The sequence below is a fragment of the Macaca nemestrina genome, chromosome 4 (genome assembly GCF_043159975.1).
Source record: "Macaca nemestrina isolate mMacNem1 chromosome 4, mMacNem.hap1, whole genome shotgun sequence".
In the NCBI taxonomy this organism is placed as follows: Eukaryota; Metazoa; Chordata; class Mammalia; order Primates; family Cercopithecidae; genus Macaca; species Macaca nemestrina.
This window is the reverse complement of record NC_092128.1, coordinates 171203861-171229037: the sequence shown is the minus strand read 5'-3', so window position 1 is coordinate 171229037 and position 25177 is coordinate 171203861. Positions and strand designations below refer to the sequence as shown.

The window sequence follows — 25177 nt, the reverse complement described above, 5'->3', positions numbered from 1 at the left end:
CACAATCACAAGGTTCCATAATAGGCTGTCTGCAAGCTGAGGAGCAAGGAAGCCAGTCTGAGTCCCAAAGCTGAAGAACTTGGAGTCCGATGTTTGAGGGCAGGAAGTATCCAGCCCTGGAGAAAGACGTAGGCTGGGAGCCCAGGCTGGTCTCTCTTTTTCACCTTTTTCTGCCTGCTGATTAGATGGTGTCCACCGAGTTAAGGGTGTGTCTGCCTTTCCCAGTCCACTGACTCAAATGTTAATCTCCTTTGGCAACACCCTCGCACACACACCCAGGACCAGCATTTTGCATCTTTCAATCCAATCAAGCTGACCCTCAGTATTAACCATCACAAGTCATCTTGAACCCATACAAATCTCCTGAGATCATACATAATCTTCAAATAAACAATAAGGTCATAATTTTATCTAACATAATACAGCTATCCTTCTTACAACTGGAAATGCACCAATCCCCAATCCAAATGCTATTACATAAAGTTAACAACACTTAAGTTCTGATATGAAGTCAATAAATCTTATGGTACATGAAAAAGGAAATGAAATGATGGTATTTTCTTAGTACAAGCGTAAACATGCTCAAACATGGTACTATATATTGGACACTGATTCAGAGAATACGCAGCCTTATGAAGAACTTTGCCCCAGCCCTGCAAAGTATTGTCACCTAGTTGGCTTTGTGATTGCGACATTGAAAGGCCATTTCACCATTCTATCAATCTAGCTGCTTCAGTATGATGGGGAACATGGTAAGACCAGTGAATTTCATGAGCATGAGCCTACTGCCTACGATTATTTAGCCATAAAATGATTGCCTTGGTCAGAGGCAATGCTATGTGGAATACCATGATAGTGGATAAGGCATTCTGTGAGTTCATGGATGGGAGTCTTGGCAGAAGCTTTGAGTGCAGGATAGGCAAACCTATATCCGGAGTAAGTGTCTATTCCAGTGAGGACAAACCTCTGCCCTTTCCAAGATGGAAGAGGTCCGATATGAATCTGCCACCAGGTAGCTGGGTGATCATCCCGAGGAATGGTGCCATATTGAGGATTCAGTTTTGGTCTCTGCTGCTGGCAAATTGGGAACTCAGCAGTGGCTGTAGCCGGGTCACCCTTGGTGAGTGGAAGTCCATGTTGCTGAGCCCATATGTAACCTCCACCCCTGCCACCATGGCCACTTTGTTCATGGTCCCTTTGGGTGATGACAGAGGTGGCTGAGGAAAGAGGCTGAGTGGTGTCCACAGAATGGGTCATCCTATCCAGCACTGATTATTAAAATCCTCCTCTGCTGAGGTCACCCGTTGGTGAGCACTCACATAGGATACAAATATCTTCACAGTTTTTGACCACTCAGAGAGGTACATCCACATACCTCGTCCCCAAATTTCTTTGTCACCAATTTTCCAATCATGCTTCTTCCAAGTCCCTGACCATCCAGCCAAACGATTGGCTACAGCTCATATATCAGTATACAGTCGCACATCTGGTCATTTCTCCTTCCATGCAAAGTGCACGGCCAGGTGCGCTGGTTGAAGTTCTGCCCACTGGGAAGATTTCCCTTCACCACTGTCCTTCAGGGATGTCCTTGAGAGGGGCTACAGTGCCACAGCTGTCCACTTTCGGATGGTGCCTGTGTGTTGTGCAGAACTATCTGTGAACCAGGCCCTAGTCTTCTCTTCCTCTGTCAACTGATCATAGGGAGCTCCCCATGAGGCCTCAGTGCAGGTGCAGGGAGAGAAGGCAGAGTGTCAGGAGTGGAGACCATGGGCATTTGCTCCACTTCCTCGGGTAACTTACTTTGCCTTCAGGACCTGCTCAAGCCCGATCATGTATATACCATTTCTATTTGATGACGGAATGCTGCTGTGGATGACACACTTTATGGCTGGATGGGTCAGAAAACACCCAGTTCATGATAGGCAGTTTAGGTTGCATGGTGACTTGATGATCCATAGTCAAACATTCGGTTTCCACCAAAGTCCAATAACAGACCAAAAAGCTCTCTCAAAAGTAGAGCAGTTGTCAGCAGAAGATGGCAGGGCCTTGCTCCAAAATCCTAGAGGCCTCCACTGTGATTCACCTATGGAGGCCTGCCAGAGGATCCAAACAGCATCCCTATCTGCCACTGACACCTCAAGCAACATTGGATCTGCTGGGTCATATGGCTCAAGTGGCAGAACAGCTTGTGCAGCAACCTGGACCTGTTGCAGAGCCTTTTCCTGTTCTGGACCCCAGGGAGAATTGGTCAACGTCTCTGCCAACAAAATGGTGACACAAAGCTGGAGAGTTGATATACCCCTGAGGTAGGATAATAAAAGTATGTTGCTGGCTTTGCCAGCTAAAGGCAAATTGCTTCTGGTGGGCCTTATGGACAGGAATGGAGAAAAAGGCATTTGCTAAATCAATTGCTACACACCAGGTACCAGAAGATGGTTAATATGCTCAAGTGATGAAACCACATCTGGTACAGTAGCTGCAATTGGAGTCACTACTTGGTTAAGCTTATGATAATCCACTGTCATTCTCCAAGATCCATCTATCTTCTGCACAGGCCAAATGGGAGAGTTGAATGGGGACGTGGTGGGAATTACTATCCCTGCATCTTTCAGTTCCTTGGTGGTGGTACTAATCTCTGCGATCCCTCCAGGGATGCGATATTGTTTTTGATTTACTATGTTTCTAGGTAGAGGCAGCTCTGTTGTCTTTCTTCCATTTGGCGTTTCCCACCATAATAGCCTTCACCCTACCAGTCAGAGAACCAGTGTGGGGGTTCTGCCAGCTGCTAAGTATATCTATGCCAATTATGCTTTCTGGCACTGGGGAAATGACCACACGATAAGTCTGGGAACACACTGGACCCACTGTAAATTGAACCTGGGCTAAAACTCCATTAATTACCTGACCCCTATAAGTCCCTACTTCAACTGGAGGACCACAATGATGTTTTGGGTTCCCTGGAATCGGTGTCAGCTCAGAGCCAGTATCTAGTAGTCCCTGAAATGTCTGATCATTTTCCTTTCGTCAATGCACTTTTACCCTGGTAAAAGGCCAGAGGTATCTGTGGGAAGGGAAGGGAGAAAGGATAACTGCATAAATTGTCAGTAGTGTAGCAGGGTCCTTCCTCGAGGGGATCCAGCCCGCTCTTCATTCAAGGGATTCTAGGTCTTTAAACGGGTCAAGTCTGGAAATTGATTGAGGAGCCATGATTCTGTGTTTCTATAATTCAGATTAGTCTTTTGTCCACTAGATCTGGATGTTTTCTTATATAAATTAAGTAGGAATGGAGTAGGCTTCCTATCAATTTCGCCTCTAGAAACACTGTGATTAATTAGCCAATGCCAGAGTTCTATACAAGTCAAACTATTCTGATTGATGCTTTGCCTCTGATGTCCGTTACAGTAGCTATGCCCACCTTGCCTTTGATGGCTGAGTGTTGCCACTTGGCCCCTGCCACCTCGGGATCCAATTATTCGCATTGTATTTACATTTCGTAGTTGAGTGACTACGGTTCTCACTGTTAGATCTGGCATACAGAGAAGAGCAGTCCCTACAGAGCTCCTCAAAGATGCAGGTGCTGCTCTCACAAATCTATTTCACAAAACATTAGTCAAGGGTATATCTTCCGGACTCTCTCCCAGATGAGATGAGTAGGTCTGAAGTGACTAATCCACTCCATCTTTCCAATCTCCCTAAGGCTTTGGATTCTTTCTTCTACATTAAACCAAGGGAGGAAATCAGGCATTTCCAGCTTGCTCACAGTGGGCCATCTTTTAATCCATATTTCAGTTAACCAAGCAAATAAACTATTAGAACTTTTTTTTTTTACCTCCCCGAGCAGCAATATTAAATGCAGAATCCCTACTTACGGGGCCCGAATCAATAAATTCAGCCTGATCCAACTCTATGTTCCTTCCACTATTATCTCACACTCTTAATATCCATTCCCATATCTGTTCTACAGATTTCTGCTTATATAAATCAGAAAACTCAAGTAGTTCTTTTTGAATGTAGTGCACCTCTTCATGGGTCACACTCTGAACCTCATCTCTAGTGGCCTGCTGGGAGTTTAGTCTACTTATAGGTCTAGAAGCAAACAGGGGTGTTAAGGGTGAGTACTGAGGAGAATCAACATTACCTTGCCTGGAAACTGCCTCAGGGGAGGCCATTACTGTTGCCTCAGGAAGCACAGAGTTTATCTCCTCAGACAAAGATGGAAAGGCTGATGGCAGTTTGGGTCGGGGAGGGGATGTTGCCACTACTGGGGATGGGAAAGCTGTTTCTTCTGGCAAAAAAGGTTCATCAGAGTTTACAATCTCAGTGTCCCCAGCTTCATCAGGGTCCTCCCACTGATCCCCATTCCAAGTTGCAGGGTCTCATTTTTTGTTCCAATCAATGCCCTAACTTTAACAGTAGACACCTGGCAAGGCTGTGCATACACCTTTGTTGCAGGTCAGTTGCTCGCACGATAAGAGCCTCTGTCTGATTTTCCACAACTTTAGTTTTTTCTCTACAGGAGATAAGACTCACTCAGGGCAATCTTAGGACATTTGTGGCTCGGTATCTGTCTCTGTAACTGGGAGTTAGAATTCCTGAGTTCATAATTTTCTTTCATCACTTTGTCCAGTGAACTTAGAAGCAACCAACCAACTTCATAATGTCCTTTGGTTCTCCACATATGGTCAAAGGTATTTATTTTGTGGAAAGAGACAGTGAGTATGGAGGATGAATGATGTTATTACCTTGATCATAAAGTGGCATACACAATTACTTATTCTGTTGATATTAACTAGTCACTAAACTCCTTGCCTCTCATGAACAGTGATTCAGGAGTGTCAAATGCATCTACACAGTTCATGTCAAGGACTATCAGTGTTCTCCATACTATTAGAAGCAGAGTCCTTAGCATTTTTGGGTCTAATCACATGAAACAGCCAACTCCAGAAATCCCGAAATCAATGAAAGAACTCCATCCTTAATATTCTCTTCCTCTAGAACCACTCCTGGTACCAAAATCTGTATTAGTCAGTGCTCTCTAGAGGGACAGAATTAATAGGATAGGTGTATAAATAAATGTGAGTTTATTAAAGAGTATTAACTCACATGATCACAAGCTCCCATAAAAGGCCATCTGCAAGCTGAGGAGCAAGGAAGCCAGTCGAGTCCCAAAACTGAAGATCTTACAGTCTGATGTTCAAGGGCAGGAAGCATCCAGTACAGGAGAAAGATGTAGGCTGGGAGGTTAAGCCAGTCTAGTCTTTTCACGTTCTTCTGCCTGCTTTTTATTCTAGCCGCATTGGCAGCTGATTAGACTGTGCTCATCCAGATTAAGGGTGGGTCTGCCTTTCCCAGCACACTGACTCAATTGTTAATCTCCTTTGTCAACACCCTCACAAACACACCCAGGATCAATACTTTGCATCTTCAATCCAATCAAGTTGACACTCAGTATTAACCATCACACTGCCCAACTGTTATTCCCATGTCCTATATTTTAGTGGTTTGCTAAATAGAAACACTTCACTTTAAGGTATTGGTTTCTCTACCAGTAAGAGTATACTAAGGTTTGATAAAATATACATGCAAAATAAATAATGGGTCAACACAAGAGACTATTTTCACCATCATAGTAACAGTCCAAGGTGGTTATTCCTGATCCATGAGCAGATTTATTTTCCATATTCATAATGCAGAAACCTAAGTTTCTCCCATCTTCTGTCATCCCATGGGGCTATAACCATTTTTATTTATTTTATGGAAAGAGACAGCGAGTATAGAGGATGAATGAATGATGTGATTACCTTGATCATAAAGTGGCATACACAATTACTTATTCTGTTGATAGTAACTAGTCACAAGGCCACAGCTAGCTGCAAGGTGGTTTTGGAAATGGACCCTAGCTCCTTTAAGGAACCACAACAGTATACAAAAAAAATGGGAAGGAGATTTTGATGGACAGCCAGCTATTCCTCCCATATTACTTATTGACACTTTTAATATATCTTTACAGATTACAAAGCAATTATATAATTGCATAATGTAAATATCTTAGCAATTCTCAAACACAAAAAGTTATCTGTAGCCAAATTAGTAATTTGCCCAAGATGCATTACTTGTAAAAGTCAAAGCCTATGTGTGAACTCAGAACTTATCTTTCCAAATCTCATGCTCTTTCTGAAAAACTGGTTAGGTAATAAATAAATAAATAAATAAATAAGTAAATAAATAAGTGACTTTGTTCAGCATGAGATAAACTTTGAAATGATTACCTTCAAGTGATCTCATAAATTTTTGATCAGTAACACATGGCCACAAATCTTAGACAGTTTAATATTATATTTTCCTCTCAGTAATACAGTTATAGAATCTAATCCCATTAAAAATGACCAAAGAGAGTTCAAGTACAACTCTTTTTATCTTAAGTGAACAGGATAAAATTATTTTTTGTGAATGAGGACTCATAGTTCATATTTTAATAATTGATATATTTAGACATTTAAGACTTGAAAATAATTTTTTCTCATGGCATTGCACATCAGGAAGTTGTTTCTTATCAGATAGTCTTTTATTCCTCCCTTTTATTTTTTAAGAGTCATTGAAAAATGCTGCTTGGAAGGAAACTCTGTACTAACTGTTCCAGTGCTGAAAAGACATAAAAAGAAAGTTCAATGAAGATAAATTTTCCCTTTTTTGAGCTTCTGAAAAAAATCAAATAAATATATCCAGCATTATGGAGAGAATTTTATTTGTTTTATTTCTGCCTGATCTATATTCAGATTTAAATATACTAGACAGTCACAGAATCATAAAATTTAAAGTTGGAAAAGAGTTTTGAGATAATCTCACCCAATCTGTCTGTCATTAAACCTCAGTAGAACTTATTGGTATAGTTTGAGGAAATTAACTAATGGCATACAGTCTTCTTTTTTGTTTCACAGATTATGCAATTTGAGCTTTTTGCCCTGACCAAATTATTGTTGGTCTAACTTTCTAACTTTCTTGGCGGGGCAAGGAGAGTTCCAGTGGTCTCCCCCTCCATTAGACAATGTTATTGCCAATTGGCTCCTTACTTATATGGGCAAGGTCTTATTAATTCCATGGCACTTCTTAGCTTTTATTATTGCAATGATTTGAATATATCCTTTATGTGGAAACTATCTTTTTAAATTTATTAAAAACAAAACGTACTTCAAGAACTGCCTAGAGTAATCTTTTTTGGTGGCATTATCATGTCTCGATGATTGTCTGCTTTCTAAGGATGAAAAATTTAGGGCTTTTTGCACAATCTTATTGACATATGACATTTGCAGTTAGGATTATAAATTATTTTTAGAATAAACCTTGCTGTCTGGAAATCTTCAATTCCAATTAGAATTCTTCAATAAACAAGTATGACTTATCTAGACTAACATAACTTTGCTTAGGTATTGTAAGTTTGTCTAATTGAACATTCTAGACTTGGTGCATACTTAACAAATGCTGTGTAATAGTGTCAAATTAGCTTGACAATTTCCTGTACATAGCAAGATTGATTTTAGACTTTTAATATCAAATGCTTTGAATATGGCCATCTATCACAGTATATGACTATAAATATGTTCTATTTGATGAGATCTGACTTTACTAAGGATTCGTTATTCTAGTATTTTTTTGTCAATGACTTTGAGGTGAGAAACTTATTCAAGTTATGCAACCACAGAACAGCCTCTACATTGGGATTTGTGGCTCATTGTCTGAAGCACAGTCTAGACAATAGCAAATTTTTCAATTCTGAACAGGCTGCATATAATAAATTGCCAACTTGAACACTGATTTAACTAAAACATTACACTTCATATTTCAATATTGCATTCCATCTGATTGCACTAAATGTTGGACACAGCAGTAGAATTCTGGTGTCTTGATTCTGTGATCTAGCTCTGAGGCTGTGTTGCTTGGATACAACCCAGAGGACCTAAAGCCTGTCCAAAACACTGAACACCAATTTCTCCACTGCAAGCGCTTGATTGTCTATGTTTCTTTCCTGTTTTCTCCTCTTAAACACCCAAGTGAAAAGCCCAGTATACAATGAGTCCAATTCTCACAGTGTATTGGTCACATCGTTGATGCTAGCTTGATCATCTTGGTAATTGAGTTAATTCTTATAATTCATTCAGAATAATTAGGACTTTATTTGTTGAAAAATGTGACTTAAAGTTACATATGTCGTTTTCAAGAAGTTTTGGCAAGGTGAAGTAATGTAATTATTTTCCTGGAAGATTAAATATAAAAATGTGATTCAATAAATGATATGTTTATTCATTCATTCAATGAAGATGTTTATTACATTTATTGCACTATTCTCAACATTGTTGAGAATATAAAAGAAGTAGTCATATGCTATATGACTTTCCTTTAAAAATTACAATTTAATTGAGATAACAAGTTATGCACATGTTTAAATGTTGATGACAGTGCAAGACAATAGCTTCCCAAAAGGTTAAAAGACAGAGTATTGTCAAGTGTCAAAGCTGGGAAAAATAGGAATTTAGGGAAAAGTCCCTGGAGTTTGAACTATTGAGTGTAGGTTTTATGGGAAAGATGTGGTTGACTCTAATCCATGATGAATGAAAACTAGTCAATTGTGGAAGAAAAAATGAGAACAAAGGGAAAGAAAGAGTTGAGAAAATAAATGATTTGAGAGATAATGAACAGCTATTCTAACAGCAGCACAGCATCTGTGAGTATGAATTCCTGTTGGAATTAGTAATAAAATAATTGGCTAGATACAGTATCTGCCTTCCAGCTTTCTAGTGTGCAAGATTAACTAATAAAGGCTGATTTCAAGGCAATGTGGAGGGAAATTGATACCATAGTTATTAATGATTTAATTCTTCGTTCATTCAGTACTGTATTTTGTCATTCCTTTAGTCAACTTAAGATGTACCTTCATTGTGTCAGAAACTGAATTCCAAAAAAGAGTGAATAAGACATATATGGCCCCTACTCTTTTAATGTTTACAGATTATTTCTCTAATTTGCTACAAATAATAAATAAATTGGAAAGGGCACTAGTAAACAAGAAAATAATGTGCTGTTAAAAATTAGAGAATCTACTTAGAGAGGTTATCCATAATAAGTCAGAAAGTAAAGGAAGAACAAGACTCAATCTTTCCAGGTCAAGGAATCCTTTGGAAAATGCTTTAGTTAACTTTTTAACTCAAGTAAGACATGGGAAATGCAGCAGGAGTGAATTCCAGACAGAGAAAATAGCCTATGTAAAGCATGTTTGAAAGAAAGGAAAGCATGATTCTTTATGACCGGAGAAGTGGAGCTGGGAGAAATGTAGTTAGAGAAAGACAAGCAAGGTCAGATGATGAAGTGTCCTGTGATATTGTCTGCTTATTTAATGTCAGTAACAATCTAGCATTTATATGGGCCGGGTGCGGTGGCTCATGCCTGTAATCCCAGCACTTTGGGAGGCCGAGGCGGGCGGATCACGAGGTCAGGAGATCGAGACCATCCTGGCTAACACGGTGAAACCCCGTCTCTACTAAAAATACAAAAAATTAGCGGGGTGTGGTGGTGGGCACCTGTACTTCCAGCTACTGGGGAGGCTGAGGCAGGAGAATGGCATGAACCCGGGAGGTGGAGCTTGCAGTGAGCCGAGATCGCACCACTGCAGTCCAGCCTGGGAGACAGAGTGAGACTCCGTCTCAAAAAGAAAAAAAAAAAAATTATTTTATACATTAGGATACTGCTTGAGAGAGAGAGGGGAAGAGATTGAGAGGGAGAGAGAGAGAGAACTTTTCCTTTTTATAAATCTCCACAGTCCTATTAGAATAGGACCCCGCACTTATGACCTAAATAAACTTCCATCGCTTTCTAAAGACAGTGTCTCTTTGTAGGGTCATACTAGGTTTGGGCTTCAACACATTGATTAGAATGGGGCACAGTTCAGTCCATAGCAGAAGGCTACATGTGTGACCAGTGAAGGTAACTCTTGGGATTCTATATGTGCTCATTATATGTTTATCCCTGTCACAGCCTGATGACATGCTTTATTTTTAGAGTTTTGAAAGGCATACATATTTTGAGTCAGTCCCCGCCTTTCATCATGAGGACTGCTGAGAGGAGCACCACGCTTGTAGAAATAGAATGTGAAGTTTTGGTGTATTTGCTAAAAACAATCATAGAAATTTCACACATCTATCCCTTAGTGTTCAGTCTTTTAAAAGCACAAGAAATATTATGAGTAGAAAAAATGTTTATGGAAATTAAAGATTACAGTCATGTGGAAAGATCTGGGCATGTGAAGATCGGGAACAGGAAAGTGATATTCAGCAAAAGTCACTAACCATGACAGCCTGTTGTGGATGGCCAGGTCAGAGATTGCAGAAAAGTTCCAGAAGATGTGCATCCTTGGCCACTGAATTGGGACTTAAATAAGGCAGTGCTTGAAGAGAGGTCTGTTGAAGCTATCACCTTGCTAGAGCTTGGTGGTTGGCTTGGGGCTGCCATTGGTTGATGAAAACAGTAGAAAGATGAGCTGAAACTAGAGCCCAGGGAACACCCTGAGACTTTCTCTCACCCTGGCCTCCCACCGCAGTCCTCCAAAATAAAAAGAAAGCTTCTCTTTTACCTAACTCAAATCCAGACCACATATGGAAGGGGATTCTGGGATAAAATCAGTTGACCCCGAATAAGGTGGGGTTAGCGGCACCCCCTCACGGTCAAAAACCCACACATAACTTTCGACTCCCCTAAAAGTTAACTAATAGCCCCCTGTTGACTGGAAGCTTTACCGATAATGTAGGCATATTTTGTATGTTACATATATTTACTATTTATTAATTGGAAGTGATTATCCCAAAGATCTTTGTCCCCTTTGCCTTCACATTGTGTGGGCTGAGAAGAAGGAGAAAGAGTAAGTGTTGGTCTTACAGAAATGGGGAACATATTAATAACTTGGCAAGGGCAAGCAGGATGAGACTGAAAAAAGATTGCTAGATTTGGCAATTTGGAAGCCATTGGAGACCTTCGAAAGGGTTATTTTATTAGAGTGGTGGCGAGCAGAAAATCTGATAAGAAATGAATAAAGAAATAGAGAAAATAAAAGTGCACAAAATACATATGCACATAAACAAATGTAGGTACAAAATATTTAGAGTTATAAGTTCGTGAGCTTTACTGGCAGTAACTAGTGTCAGGAACTATGAAGGATTTGAAATTTTAACCAATCATAAGTTAGCTTGCCACAGTTGCCTGGATGCTGGAAGAAGGCAGAGTTGACTAATCTTTACTAGACTTTACTAGTCACTGGCCAGGAGGCAGAATTAAGTCCAGGTTTATATAGTTTTTTCTTGCTGCCCATTCCCCAATCCCACGGGGGTGCTGTGGAGTTGGGCTATGTGCTTCTTCCTTTGGCTGGTCCTAATTTGTATCCTAGACCTCTGATTAATGCAATTGTGAGTATAATTATTTTCAGTGAGTCCTGTAAGTCTTTCTAGTGAAATTTTGAACCCAAGATGGCTGTGGTAACCCCTGAATTTGTTACGAGCTAGTCTGAAATAAGGGTGGTCCTGGGGACATTCAAAGGCAGCTGGTACCTGAAGTGAGAATAGTCTTGTGACTGTGTTTTCAGATTGTGCAGTTTCCTTAAATCTGGGAAACTCAACTTTTTTAGGTATGGTTAAAAGCATTTGTGTTTGTTTGATATGATAACGACAAAAAGTATGACTCCCACTTTTTTCTTTACTGACTTTTGTTCCAAATTTATTTAGAGTCATTCAGAAAGGTTACTATATTCCAAGAGTCATACAACTCATCATATGAGACAAACCAAGATGTCAATTATCATGCAATATTTAAGATAAATGGCAATTTGACTTTTAATTTTTTCCCTATATAGCTGTGATCCATTTTTAAGGTGACAATGGCTTGAGGAGGCTTCACAAAGCACAGAAAAAACTCAGAGAAGAGAAATACATGTAATAAGGTGATTTTATTTGATGTTGAGAAACAAGTTAGTCTTCTTATCTTAAAACCTTTGGTTTATAGTCATGAACACTCATGCCATAAAAATTTCCAAACCAAGAATTTGTTTCCATAATGTTTTTGTTGTCCTGACAACAGGAAGTTGATACTTCAGTTTGGCTCATGGTTTAATAATTTCCTGTAGATTGCCTGCTAGTGAAAATAACATAAAATGCCATGTATAATTTTTACTTTTGAAATAATGTCTTTTGTGGGGTAAATTTTATTTTTCTCCAATATGAACAGCATTTTAGTCTTTCACTGGTAAACATTAAACAAAAAGAAATTTTGGCTAAAATGATAGTGCATAATATAGCCAGAAGAAGGAAAACTTTAATATAATTTACATTTCATCACATATTAATTTATGAGAAATCATAATTTCTATGGGCCTCTGTCTTCTCTGTTTGTAAAAGAACATCTTACCTGCTAGAAGAAAGGGGTGATATTAAGGTCTATTTCCCTCCCAAGACTTTTTAAAAAAATAAATGCTATGAAAAGCAATAGTTAGATTTTATGGATATCCTGGGTGTGAGTAACAGAGAATACAGCAGAAGTAGAATGTGTTACAAAAAGCATATAATTGTTCCAATTCTATCAGTTGTTGATTTTGTGACCATTGCAATAATTCAACCTTTCTCAATTTTTCCCTGGTCAAGTAGAGACAGGGTTCTTTGAGACCTGAATACAATTATATACAGTCATTGTTTGAAGTAGAAAACATTCTACAAATGTCTGAATTCCATTAGTACTTCCGATAACTTACCTGTGAAGCCATTAGTCCAATTGTAACAACAATATTAATACAGATGAAACAAACAGGCAGTGGAAGGCAGTTAAACTCAGAGAATGCCAATAAAGTCATATAGAAAGAAATTACTAAAACAGATTTTATGACTATATATAATTTAAGCCAAACTTATACCCAAATCTGGTCATCAATATTTATGTAGTTCCAACAGATATAATTTGCTCATGACCAAATTAACAGAGGTGAATGTTTTTATTGCCGTATATTGATATTGGATTTATGAAGTGAAGTGTAAGATACATTGTTTCTTAGAATTTGTGTCAGTTTCAGAGTAAAGAAATGAATCTGAAGAATAACATAAGTGAGCAATTCCAAATATTAAAAAATAGAAAACAAAAATGTGATTTGGACTTAATTTCCTCTTAAGTCACTACATTAGAAATTCTTCAAATTCTTCTGGATAAAGGAAAAATGAGTAAACATATTTCTTATATTTAACAGTTCTTGGACAAAATTGACAAATATTTTTGAATATCAATTCAAAACTATACGACTGCCAGCTATTGGCAATTGCATGTTGCAAAATGAGTTCAGTGGTGAAAGGAGGATTCCAAGCCTCAAAGTTGTTGTACTAAAAGTCAGGATATGTCTGCAAAGCAAAACAAACACTACCTTGGAATAACAAACTGTCTGGTATTCTTCACCATTTTAAAAACATATTGGGATATCAAAAAAATTTAATCTGGTATCAATTGTGTTGTTTAAAGTAGCTTCTGGTACGTAAAACACAATGGGCGCCTATGCCAATCAAACCTCTTGTATTTGCTGTTTAATATGCCAGTGATTAAAATCTTAGCACTGAGACTGGCACATAGTAAGTCTTCAAGGAATGGTAGTTATTGCACTACTATACCTAAGGACCCAGTCCCAGAGAGCCTGTAGGGAAAGAGAAATGAGCAATTATCACACGATTCTGCAGCCTTTAGAGAATCCACAGACATCTTTTTATAATTTTGCTGTAAGTTCGTAGTAAAAAAGCAGGTTGTGAGAGGTAGTTCAGAATATATTGGAGAATCAATATCATCCACATTTCTACAATTTTAAAAAATCAACTTACGTTCTATCGTATATATCTTAGAGTTAGGAATGTGTGTTTATTCTCTCTCTCTCTCTCTCTCTTTTTCATATGCATGCTTGAGTACACTGAAGAGACTGAAGTGACTGAAGCAGCAGGGAGATCTGATAATTGATCAGCATGTTTTTACTTTTTTTTTTTTCCTAGTAACAAACTGGTCATATTATAAATTCAATTTAAAAAGTTGATCATGCAGCTATGATAAAATGCATTCTTCCTTCTACTGGGTGTTTCACTATTATATGAAATCAAATAAGTTGCTAGGAATGTTTATTCCTTAACAATAGAATAGGTAAGTTTTATGATGTGGAAAAATATATTTTATAGAGAAGAAACAGTTTTGATCTTCCTAAATCATGACATTCAGCTGGAACAGGACTACAAGGAACAGCACTTATTTCTATGCAGATTGGAACTTAACTTTCATGTTGGTAACAGTCTTATTCCTCATTTTAATAATTGAGCAAGCTATTAATTCAATATTAGTACCCCTAAATATTTTGTTTCTTGAATCAATCAGAGCTGGAGTGTTAGTTTCCTAGGGCTACTGCAACAAAGTAGCACAAACTGGGTGACTTAAACAATAGATATTTACTGTCTCATAGTTCTGAAGGTCAGAAGTCTGAGATCAAGGTGTCGGCAGGGTTGACTCCTGAGGGTGCTTAGGAAGAATCTATTTCTTGCCTCTTTCCTAGCTTCTGGCAATGACCAGGAATCCTTTGCATTTTTTGGCTTGTATATGTATCACTCCAATCCTTTCCTCTTCTTCACACGGAGTTCTGTGATGGCTAATATTGAATGTCAACTTGATTGGACTGAAGAATGCAAGGTATTGTTCCTGGGTATGTCTCTGAGGGGGTTGCCAAAGGAGATTAACACTTGAGTCAGTGGACTGGGAGAGGCAGACCCACCCTCAATTGGGTGGGCATAATCCAATCAGCTGCCAGCAGGGCCAGAACAAAAGCAGGCAGAAGAATGTGGAAGGGCTAGACTAGCTAAGTCTTCTGGCCTCCATCTTTGTCCCATGCAGGTGCTTCCTGCCCTTGAACATCAGACTCCATGTTCTTCGGCTTTTGGACTCTTGGACATATATACCAGCGATTTGCCAGGAGCTCTCGGGTCTTCGGCCACAGACTGAAGGCTCCACCATTGGCTTCTCTACTTTTGAGGTTTTGAGACTTGGACTGGCTTCCTGGCTCCTCAGCTTGCGGCCTGTTGTGGGACTTCACCTTGTGATCATGTGAGTCAATTACCCTAATAAACTCCTCTTCATATATACATCTATCCTATTAGTTCTGTCCCTTTAGAGAACCCTGACTAATATAGATATCGTTATCGGGTAGCGGGGTGCTGCTGTGAAGACACCCAGAAATGTGGAAGCAGCTTTGGAACTGGGTAAGAGGCAGAGGTTGGAACAGTTTGGAGGGCTCAGAAGAAGACAGTAAGATGTAAGAAAGTTTGGAACTTTCCAGGGACTTGTTGAATAGCTTTGACCAAAATGCTGATAGTGACATGAACAGTTAAGTCCAGGATGAGGTGGTTTTAGATGGAGATGAGGAACTTGTTGAGAACTGGAATAAAGGTGACTCTTGCTATGTTTTAGCAGAGACTGGTGGCATGTTGTCCTTGCCCTAGAGATTTGTGGAATTTTGAACCTGAGAAAGATGATTTAGGGTATCTGGGAGAAGAAATTTCTAAGCAACAAAGCATTCAAGAGTTGACTTGGGTGCCATTAAAAGCATTCAGTTTTATGTATTTACAAATATATTGTTTAGAATTGGAACTTTTATTTAAAAGGGAAGCAGATCATAAAAGTTTGGAAAATTTGCAGCCTGAAGATGCAAGACAAATGAAAAATTTATTTTCTGAGGAGAAATTCACACTGGCTGCAAAAATTTGCATATGTAACTAGGAGTCAAATATTAATTGCCAAGACAGTGAGGAAAATATCTCCAGGGCATGTCAGAGATCTTCACTTCAGCCATTCCCATTACAGGCCTGGAGGCCTAGGAAGGAAAAACAGTTTCATAGGCCAGGCCCAGGGCCCCCCTGCTGTGTGCAGCCTAGGGACTTGGTGCCCAGTGTCCCAGCCACTACAGCTGTGGCTAAAAGGGGTGAAGGTTCGGTTGACCCATGGCTTCAGAAGGTGCAAGCCCCAAGCCTTGGCAGCTTTCATGTGATGTTGAGCCTGTGTGTGCACAGAAGTCACAAATTGAGGTTTGGAAACCTCTGCCTAGATTTCAGAGGATGTGTAGAAATGCTTGGATGTCCAGCAGACGTTTGCTGCAGGGAAAGAGCCCTCATAGAGAGCCTCTGTTAGGTAAGTGTGGAAGGGAAATGTGGGGTCTAAGCACAAACACAGAGTCCCCACTGGGGCACTGCCTTGTGGAGCTGTGAGAAGAGGGCCATCATCCTCCTGACCTCAGAATGGTAGATCCACCAACAGCTTCCACTCTGTGCTTGGAAAAGTCACAGACACTTAATGATAGCCCATGAAAGCAGTTGGGTGGGAGGGGGACTGTGACCTGCAAAGCCACAGGGCCAGAGCTACCCAAGGCTGTGGGAACCCACTTCTTGCATCGACGTGACCTGGATGTGAGACATGGAGTCAAAGGAGATCATTTTGAAGCTTTGAGATGTGACTGCTACTGTGGATTTCAGTCTTGCAAGGGGCCTATAGCCCATTCATTTTGGCCTATTTATTCCACTTGCAATGGGTGTATTTACCCAATTCCTGTACCCCCATTGTATCTAGGAAGTAACAAACTTGCTTTAGATTTTACAGTCTCATAGGCAGAAGGGACTTGCCTTGCCTCAGATGAGACTTTGGACTGTGGACTTTTGAATTAATGCTGAAATGAGTTAAGACTTTGGGGAACTGCTAGGAAGGCATAATTTGTTTTGAAATGTGAGGACATGAGATTTGGGAGTGGGAGGAGCCAGGGATGAAATGATATGGTTTGGCTCTATGTCCCTACCCAAATCTCACCTTGAATTGTAACAATTCCCTTGTGTTATGGGAGGGACAAGGTAGGAGGTAACTGAATCATGGGGGCGAGTTTTTCTCATGCTGGTCTTGTGACAGTGAATACGTCTCACAAAATCTGCTGGTTTTATAAGGGACACTTCCTCTGCACATGCTCTCTCTTGCCTGCTACCATGTAAGATGTGCCTTTTTCCTCCTTTGCCTTCTGCCATGATTGTGAAACCTCCCCAGCCATGTAAAACTGTGAATCCTTATGAATTACCCAGTCTTGGTTATATCTTTATTAGCAGGGTGAAAATGAACTAACGTAAGTTCTCTCTGTGTTTATGTGTCTTCACGTTGTTGTCTATTTATAAGGACATCAGTTATATTGTATTAAGAACCTGGCCGGGCGCGGTGGCTCACGCCTGTAATCCCAGCACTTTGGGAGGCCGAGGCGGGCGGATCACAAGGTCAGGAGATCGAGACCACGGTGAAACCACGTCTCTACTAAAAATACAAAAAATTAGCCGGGCGCGGTGGCGGGCGCCTGTAGTCCCAGCTACTCAGGAGGCTGAGGCAGGAGAATGGCGTAAACCCAGGAGGTGGAGCTTGCAGTGAGCCGAGATCGCGCCACTGCACTCCAGCCTGGGCGACAGAGCGAGACTCCGTCTCAAAAAACAAAAAACAAAAACAAACAAACAAAAAAAAAAAAAAAAAAAAAAGAACCTATCCTGGCCAGGCACTGAGGCTTACTCCTGTAATCCCAGCATTTTGGGAGGCCAAGGTGGGTGGATCACCTGGGGTCAGGAGTTTGAGACTAGTCTGGCCCACATGGTGAAATGCCATCTCTACTAAAAATACAAAAACTTAGCTGGGCGTGGTGGTGGGCACTGTAATGCCAGCAACTTGGGAGGCCGAGGCAGGAGAATCACTTGGATCCAGGAGGCAGAGGTTGTGGTGAGCCAAGATTACATCATTGCACTCTAACCTGGGAAACAAGAGCATGCCTTCCATGCTTCCAAGAGCAAACTCCATCTCAAAAAAAAAAAAAGAACCCATCCTACTCAAGTATGACTTTATCTTAACTAATAACCTTTGCAACGACCCTATTTCCAAATAAGGTCACACTCTGCATTCTGAGGTACTAGGAATTTGGTTTCTAATATATATAATCTTTAATATATATATAGAATATATTTATATATACACACATTAAATATATACATATGTGTGTATTTGTGTGTGTATTTTTTTTTTGCCAGTGGTGAATGGAAGGGCACAATTTAACTTCTAACATCTGGTGACCTGATTGTAATCTTACTTTTATTTTTGCTTCTTCGTTTTCATCTGTATTCTTATTTTATGGAAAATAAAGGGGTGGATTTTATTCCTATAAATGATTAAGTTCTACAGCTTAATCAGCTAGATTAAGAAGAAATAGGAAGCATAGTTTAGTACTTATTCCAGGATATGTCTTCCTGGATTAGGTATCAGAGTAAACAGAGTTGGGACTCAGTATGGCATGAATAATTCCTAGAAAGAAATGAAGAGAGTGCAACAGAGGCTTTGTGGGAAATTGCATTGTCTGTGTTAACCTAGAAACCAGAGTGGACATGGGAGGGATAATTAAATGTTTAAGAAAGAAAGCAGAAAAGCCTCATGATAATGAGCTAGGTTTGAAAGAGTATCTTTTTCTAAATGCTGAAGTTGGAGGAAGAAAATCTGTGAGTAATTGCATTCAGTGCCTATTGAACAAATTATTGGGTTAAACTACACTGGCAAGTGAAAATTAGAGTTTAGAAAAATTCTGTAACAGGCAGGTGCATGGGTCCTAGAAAAAAAAAAAACAGAAGATAAAAAAAAAACTGCATAAAAGTCAGAAGATTGCAAGAACTTATGTGAGAGAGAAACAACTTGGACAAGCTATGCAGTCGCTGGGGAAGAAGATGTGGGCAAAAGGAATTCAGACACCAGACTAGATAAGAGCCAAAGGTGAGCAACAGGGGGACATAGATTATGGAAACCTATTGCCATTCCAGGCATGAAGTTAGAAAGACAAGACTGTTTCCGTCCTGGAACCAGAAGAGGAGAGCTAGCCCAGTGGGTTCATCTGTTAGAAAGGGGAGCTTGATTGATACTTGACGGTTTGCTGGAGGTGGAAGCAGGAAAGTGAAAGAAGGTATGGAACCCATGCTGGTATTATAATTTTCATTCTAGACAACTCATCACAGTCAGTGTGAATTTGGGGATTCTAGTTTGAATGAGTCCATGAGGATTCTCAAAGAGGGTAAAAACAGCCTCTCTTTTTTTCCAAAAGGGGAAAAAAAGAAAACATTCTCTCTTTCTTTTTTTCTTTCCCTCTCTCTTTAACAGTTCTCACAGTCCTTGGGCAAGCAAAACAACAATCTATTTACAATCTTCCTTCTCTCATTTATGGGACTTTGATCTTAAGGTTCTGACAGGCAGAAGTGGACTAAAATTAGTAGCTACATTTTCTATGCAGGATGTGACAGTGGCCCTCCTTCCTCTTGATTACAGTCTTAGGTTTAATGAGAGAATAGAGTGAACCCCAAGGATGTCTAGGGTAGCTGACCTGCAGGCTCCCACTTGGTACTGCAATCTCCAGCTAACAGCTTTCCAGAATTCCCCAACATCCCATTGATCTCCATCTACCTGGACATAGTCTTAACTCAGAGGGCATAAAACATGTGCGATGCCTTTTGGACAAGAACACTTAAAGATTGAGGATATCCAGATATCTGAATTATGTTTGGTAAGTGAAAAATGCCACATACTGCCCTCTGGTTAATGGAGCATTTGAAAATTACTGAAGAACCATACAGGTAAGAAGATACACTGCCAACAGAAAAAGAATATTGTACTGTGTCCAAATATGGACACCATAATTGTCCATATTTTGGGGGCAAGGTGTGGTATTTCAATACATATATACTGTATGTAATGATAAAATTGGGGTAATAGCATATCCATCACCTCAAATATTTATTATTTCTTCATGCCAGAAACATTCAAAATCCTCTCCTCTATTTGAAATTATACAATAAATTATTGTTAGCTATAGTCACCCTACAATGCTATTAGTCTCTATAACTTATTCCTCCTATCTTGTTGTATTTTTTTTAATCTGTAAGCCAACTTCTTCCTATCCTTCCTTTACCCTTCCTAATCACTGGTAACCACTATTCTGTTCTTTTCTTCTTTGAGATCAACATTTGTAACTCCAACATATGAGAGAGAACATGCAGTATTCATTCTTATGTGTCTGATTTACATAACATAAGGTCTTCTAGTTCCATCCATGTTGCCACAAATGACAGCATTTCCTACTTTTTTGGCTGAATAGTATTGTATAAACATACCACATTTAAAAAATTAATTTATCCACTGACGGAGGTTGATTGTGTATCTTGGCTATTGTCAATAGTGCTGTAATAAGCATGGGTGTACAGATTTTTTTTTTGACATACTGACTTATTTTCCTTTGTATATATACTCAGTAGTGGGATTGCTGAATTATATGGTAGTTATATTTTAAATATTTTTGGAAACCATACTGTTTTTCATAGTGGTGGTACTAATTTACAGATATTTAATACAGTGTGGCTTTCCTCCACAATAGCAACAATTCATCCATCTCATCTTACTTCTGTGGCTGATCCCTGAGTTTGGATATGTGAATAAAAGACACACAAAAAGACCAAATGAAAAGAGAGTACCTATGTTCCAAAGGACAAATTCCTGCCGAATGTTTGGTTTATGTAATAACTGCACTGGAGTCTCGTGTGCCCCACAGTGTAGACGAATACGCCAACATGACAAGCCAAAAAGGAAGATAAAGATTTTCTATTCATCCTTCCAGAATTCATGCTCATCCCCCATTTTTGCCTGCTCACATATTTTTAAAATTAATTCATTGATTCGTTTTGTCACTTTCACCTTTTTTCTTCAATCTTAGCTCCAATTTCCATAGACTTCCTTTGTAATGTGTTTAATATGCATCATGTTTTGCATTAGTACTTTTGCAAAATGTGCATGCTTGGTGTATGTGAAATTTTAATCTATATAAATGTATTGTGTTCATATATACTTCTATTATTTTCATGCTTTTTTCACTAAAAACTATATTTTAAAATTCAATCATAGTGTTTTGAGTAATGAATCCATTGTTCGTAACTACTGATTGACATTGCATGGTGTCCATTCATCACGTTTTACCTGGTCATTCTCCCAGGTTTAGACTGCCAGGTTGCTTCCTAATTCTAGCACTGCAATAAACACCTTACAAGTATCCCCTGTGAACCCGTGTGAGACTATCTTTGAGCCATGTATCCAGCAGGAGAATTGCAGAGCAGTACAGGCTATAACCTTTGTATCCTGCATATCTAGAGAGAAATAGATTTGCTCTCAAAAATAGCATTTTTCACTAACAGTGCTTGAGGGCTCCTATGTCCTTGAATTTCCACCAATACATGACATTCTAGCTTCTTAATCTTTGTTTAAAAGGTGCAAAGTAACACCTTGTTTTAATTGACATTTCTCTCATTACTAACGATCTGGTGATTTTGAGTGTGTCTTTATGTGCTGTTAACTTTTCTTCTTTTTCATGATTTTTGCTTTTTTCCTTCAGGAGCATCTTTATTCTTGTTGATTTATAGACTTGTATAATCTTTCTTTTCGTTTCTTTTTTGAATTAAATATCTTCTGCCATTTTTCCATCTGTTTCTTAACTTTTGTCTATGTTATGATTCATAGACTATAAATCTGCATTTTGGCATATTGAAACTTACGTTTTTTTGTCTTATATTTATGTTTTTGGTATTTTTGTTTAAGATAACATTCTAAGATCCTGCTACAAAGATATTCTATTACATTTTATCTAGAAATTTTATGGTTTTTAATTGACATAGTGTACACGTGTGTGTGTGTGTGTGTAGGTGTGTATCATGTTATGTAGAAATCTAGGTTTTTCCTATTTATAGTACAAACCCTTCAGAATTCAAAGTTTATTACAATTATGTATAGGTAGAAAAGGATTTCAACAATATCAACACAAATATGGCACTGTCACTGAAAATCTTCAGTCAACATAAGTACACAAAAAGGAAAGAGAAATACTTGGAAGATCCAAACAAATTTATACCCTGCCAAAATATATCTAAGTAACACTTTTCCATTTGATATTTCTAGAATTACAGACTACTAGGAAAACCTGAGACAGCTAGCAGCAGCTAGTGGCACAGGTGAGATTTCTTTCAAATCTCAGTGGCTTTCATGTGGAGGTTGACTGACGGAAGAAGAAAAACCTCTTTTCGATAAAGTTCAAACAATTGCTTCAAGCACTCTGACTTCACCTTGACCTGTTTCCAAGTGATTAATTTCATCATATAAATAGCTATAATACAACACTGACAGGGCTTCGGCTTAGACAACCCTTCACCCCTGGCCCTCAGGCCTCAATTCCTTTACTATTTATATCTTTAGGAGCTGGCACCACTTTTTCTTGTAACAATGCAACAATGACTACTAAATCTAGATCTTTTTATGTTCTGCCCAACCTCCCCCAAAATGCTGATGTTCAGAGTATTGTACAGTAGACAGACAATCCATCATGTCAAATGTGCTGGCAGACTGGCTGACTTCTGCCTTTATGGAATTCAGTGCCTTGCCAAGTAAATAAATATAGTAAAAAACACATCCAAAATTAGATATGCCCTTAAATAAGTTATTATAGGAAATTTGCCAAGAGCTTTTTCTTTCCTGTCTCGCAGACTGCCTGTGTGTAAGGTCAAAAGGTCAGAGTAGATTATGCCTCGCCAGTCCTAACATTACACCGTCACGAAGTTCCACTCTGCTTCATGAACCTTCCTGCTAATCAAAGCAAGCCTAGGGAGTCTGTTCGAAGTTACTGAAGGATTATTTAGCAATCCTGCCAGAGCTCCTCGCCTATTGTTCACAACCAGGAGTGTTATCTCATCTTTGGGACAGAGCACAGTTTATCTTTCCTCAGAACGACAGATATGAAAGCGCTTAAGGAGCACACACTCTCTCTCTAGCCAATCATGAAAAATCACATCCAAAAGCTATTTTGCAACTTCTCAGCTACTGGGTCAATTTGTCCGATATCTAAATAGTTCCTCCTTTTGTTAAAGAAATTTCCTGCTTTGAAGAAAACATCAGAGATGAAAGGTTACAAAAACTTGGTGGAGTGAGAAGAACCTTGCACTGGACATAACTCATAGTGAGATGCATTCCCTTTAAAATCAAACAAGAAGGAAGCTTTTGTTGCAGTTAAACTGGTCCAATTTCCATTATGTTTAAAATGATTTTTGTTCAGAAGTGTACAAACCGAAGGTGTTTGCTAAAAACTTTACCACTTAGGGTATTATTTTTTAAAAGACAAATAAACATACCTCTTCTAAATATTTAAAACTTGAAATATTTCACTCAAATGCAAATTGATTTTTGACGCTGATGATCAATTAGGGGTCTTGAATGCCGCACACTGAAGTGTAACTGCCTTTCCATGCAGGCATGACCAGAGCATAGTTAATATCCCACATATTTGAGGCACAGAGATCTAAAAATCTCTGTGTAGCACTGCCAGGAGCTTGAAATCGAGGAGCGAAAAGTATTTGAATAGCCAAAATTAACATTGCAAAGCCCTGACTTGAAAGCCAATGTAAATCCTACAAGTGAATCCTATGCCATAACTCATCTGATTAACTTGATTTTTACATTTACTTTACCCATTTTAAGCACAGAAAAGGGCAGAGAGCAGGTCCATATTACTTTCACTCGCGTGCTTGTGAAGAGATCACCAACCAGGCTTTGCGTGAGCAGTAAAAGCTTTTAATCACCTGGGTGCAGGCGGGCTGAGTCCGAAAAGAGAGTCAGGAAAGGGAGATAGGGATGGGGCCATTTTGTAGGGTTTGGGTAGGTAAAGGAAAATTACAGTCAAAGGGGGTTGTTCTTTGGCGGGCAGGGGCATGGGTCACAAGGTGCTCAGCTGGGGAGCTTTTGAGCCAGGATGAGTAAGGAGAAGGCATTTCACAAAGTAATGTCATCAGTTAAGGCAGGAACAGACCATTTTCACTTCTTTTGTGGTGGAATGTCATCAGTTAAGGCAGGAACTGGCCATCTGGATGTGTACGTGCAGGTCACAGGGGATATGATGGCTTAGCTTGGACTCAGAGGCCTGCCAATTACTATACTTGCTTTAAAGATGAGAAAACCACAGACTTAGTTAGGTTAACTATGTTGCCCAAGTCCAAACATTAAATATTTTAGATTTTAGGGAATATGATCATAACTTGTTTAATAAAGAAGATAAATTCAGAGATCCTTCACTATCAGAAACCTCTTTCTCAGTATGTAAAGCAGAGGCATATAAGTGTCTTTGCAGGTTGGGATCTGTCCAAGTGAGAGCTGGCTTTCTCTGGCCCTTCAGCTGCCAGCTCTGTCTGCCAGTGTTGCTCGGTCTTGGAGGTGTTTTACCAACTTGTGATAAGCTATTGAATAAGATCAGAATAGCGCTAAAGAAAGTCTATACCAGGGAAGTGGTAGCAGGATTAAAATGAGAGACTGATTTGAAAGATGTTTTAGAAACAATATTTGAGACTGATCGAAAGGTAAGCATCCATCATCTATTCTATTCCTTTTTGGGAAGTACCTCATGGACGGATGATACATGATTGACAGGTATAATTTCCTATGATTTATATTCATATGACTCATAACTTTGTTTTTCATAAATAGCTTCCATTCATATTTAAACTATATGATTTTATAATAAATATTGAATTGCTCTCTAAATATATAGCTTTTATGACCAAACTATACTGTGACTGGATTTCTGCTTTAGACAAACTGAATGTTAGATTAGGCTACATACCACCTGATGTGTCTTGATGATACCACTCTTAATGAACACAGCCCTTACGAAAATGACTAGCATCACAGATAATGCCATTGTACTAGTCCAGCCATCAGCTATTTCTCTTTATTAGATCTCCCCTGAAGGAACCAATGACTTTCATAAGTCATTCCCTTATAAAGTGACCATACAATTGTAACACATGCAAATACAGGCTACTGAGATTAGTCTTGTGTGATATTGATCTTGTAGTCTTTATGGAAATCAGAGACATGTGAAGAGGTCATAGTCTCTTCATCTGTACTCTTACTGGCAGTATCTTCTTCCTGCATTCAGAAAGAGTCTCTTGCACACAGTGTCATCAGTATACAGTTAATCTTCATTATTCCTGAATTTGCCTACTTGTTAAAATGT

General features: G+C 39.1%; 1 protein-coding gene across 14 annotated transcripts in view; it reads left to right on the top strand.

Moving 5' to 3' along the window:
• Positions 1-25177, top strand: part of LOC105472791 (uncharacterized) — a 611252-nt gene that overhangs the window by 28975 nt on the left and 557100 nt on the right. For all 14 annotated transcript variants that reach the window (XR_011622749.1, XR_011622747.1, XR_011622745.1 and 11 more), the window contains exon 2: positions 14932-15141. Coding sequence is in view for 3 of the 14 variants with exons in the window: in XM_071095544.1 (XP_070951645.1) it covers positions 14932-15141 (210 nt within the window). In the remaining 11 variants the exon portion in view is untranslated. The remainder of the gene's footprint in view (positions 1-14931; positions 15142-25177) is intronic.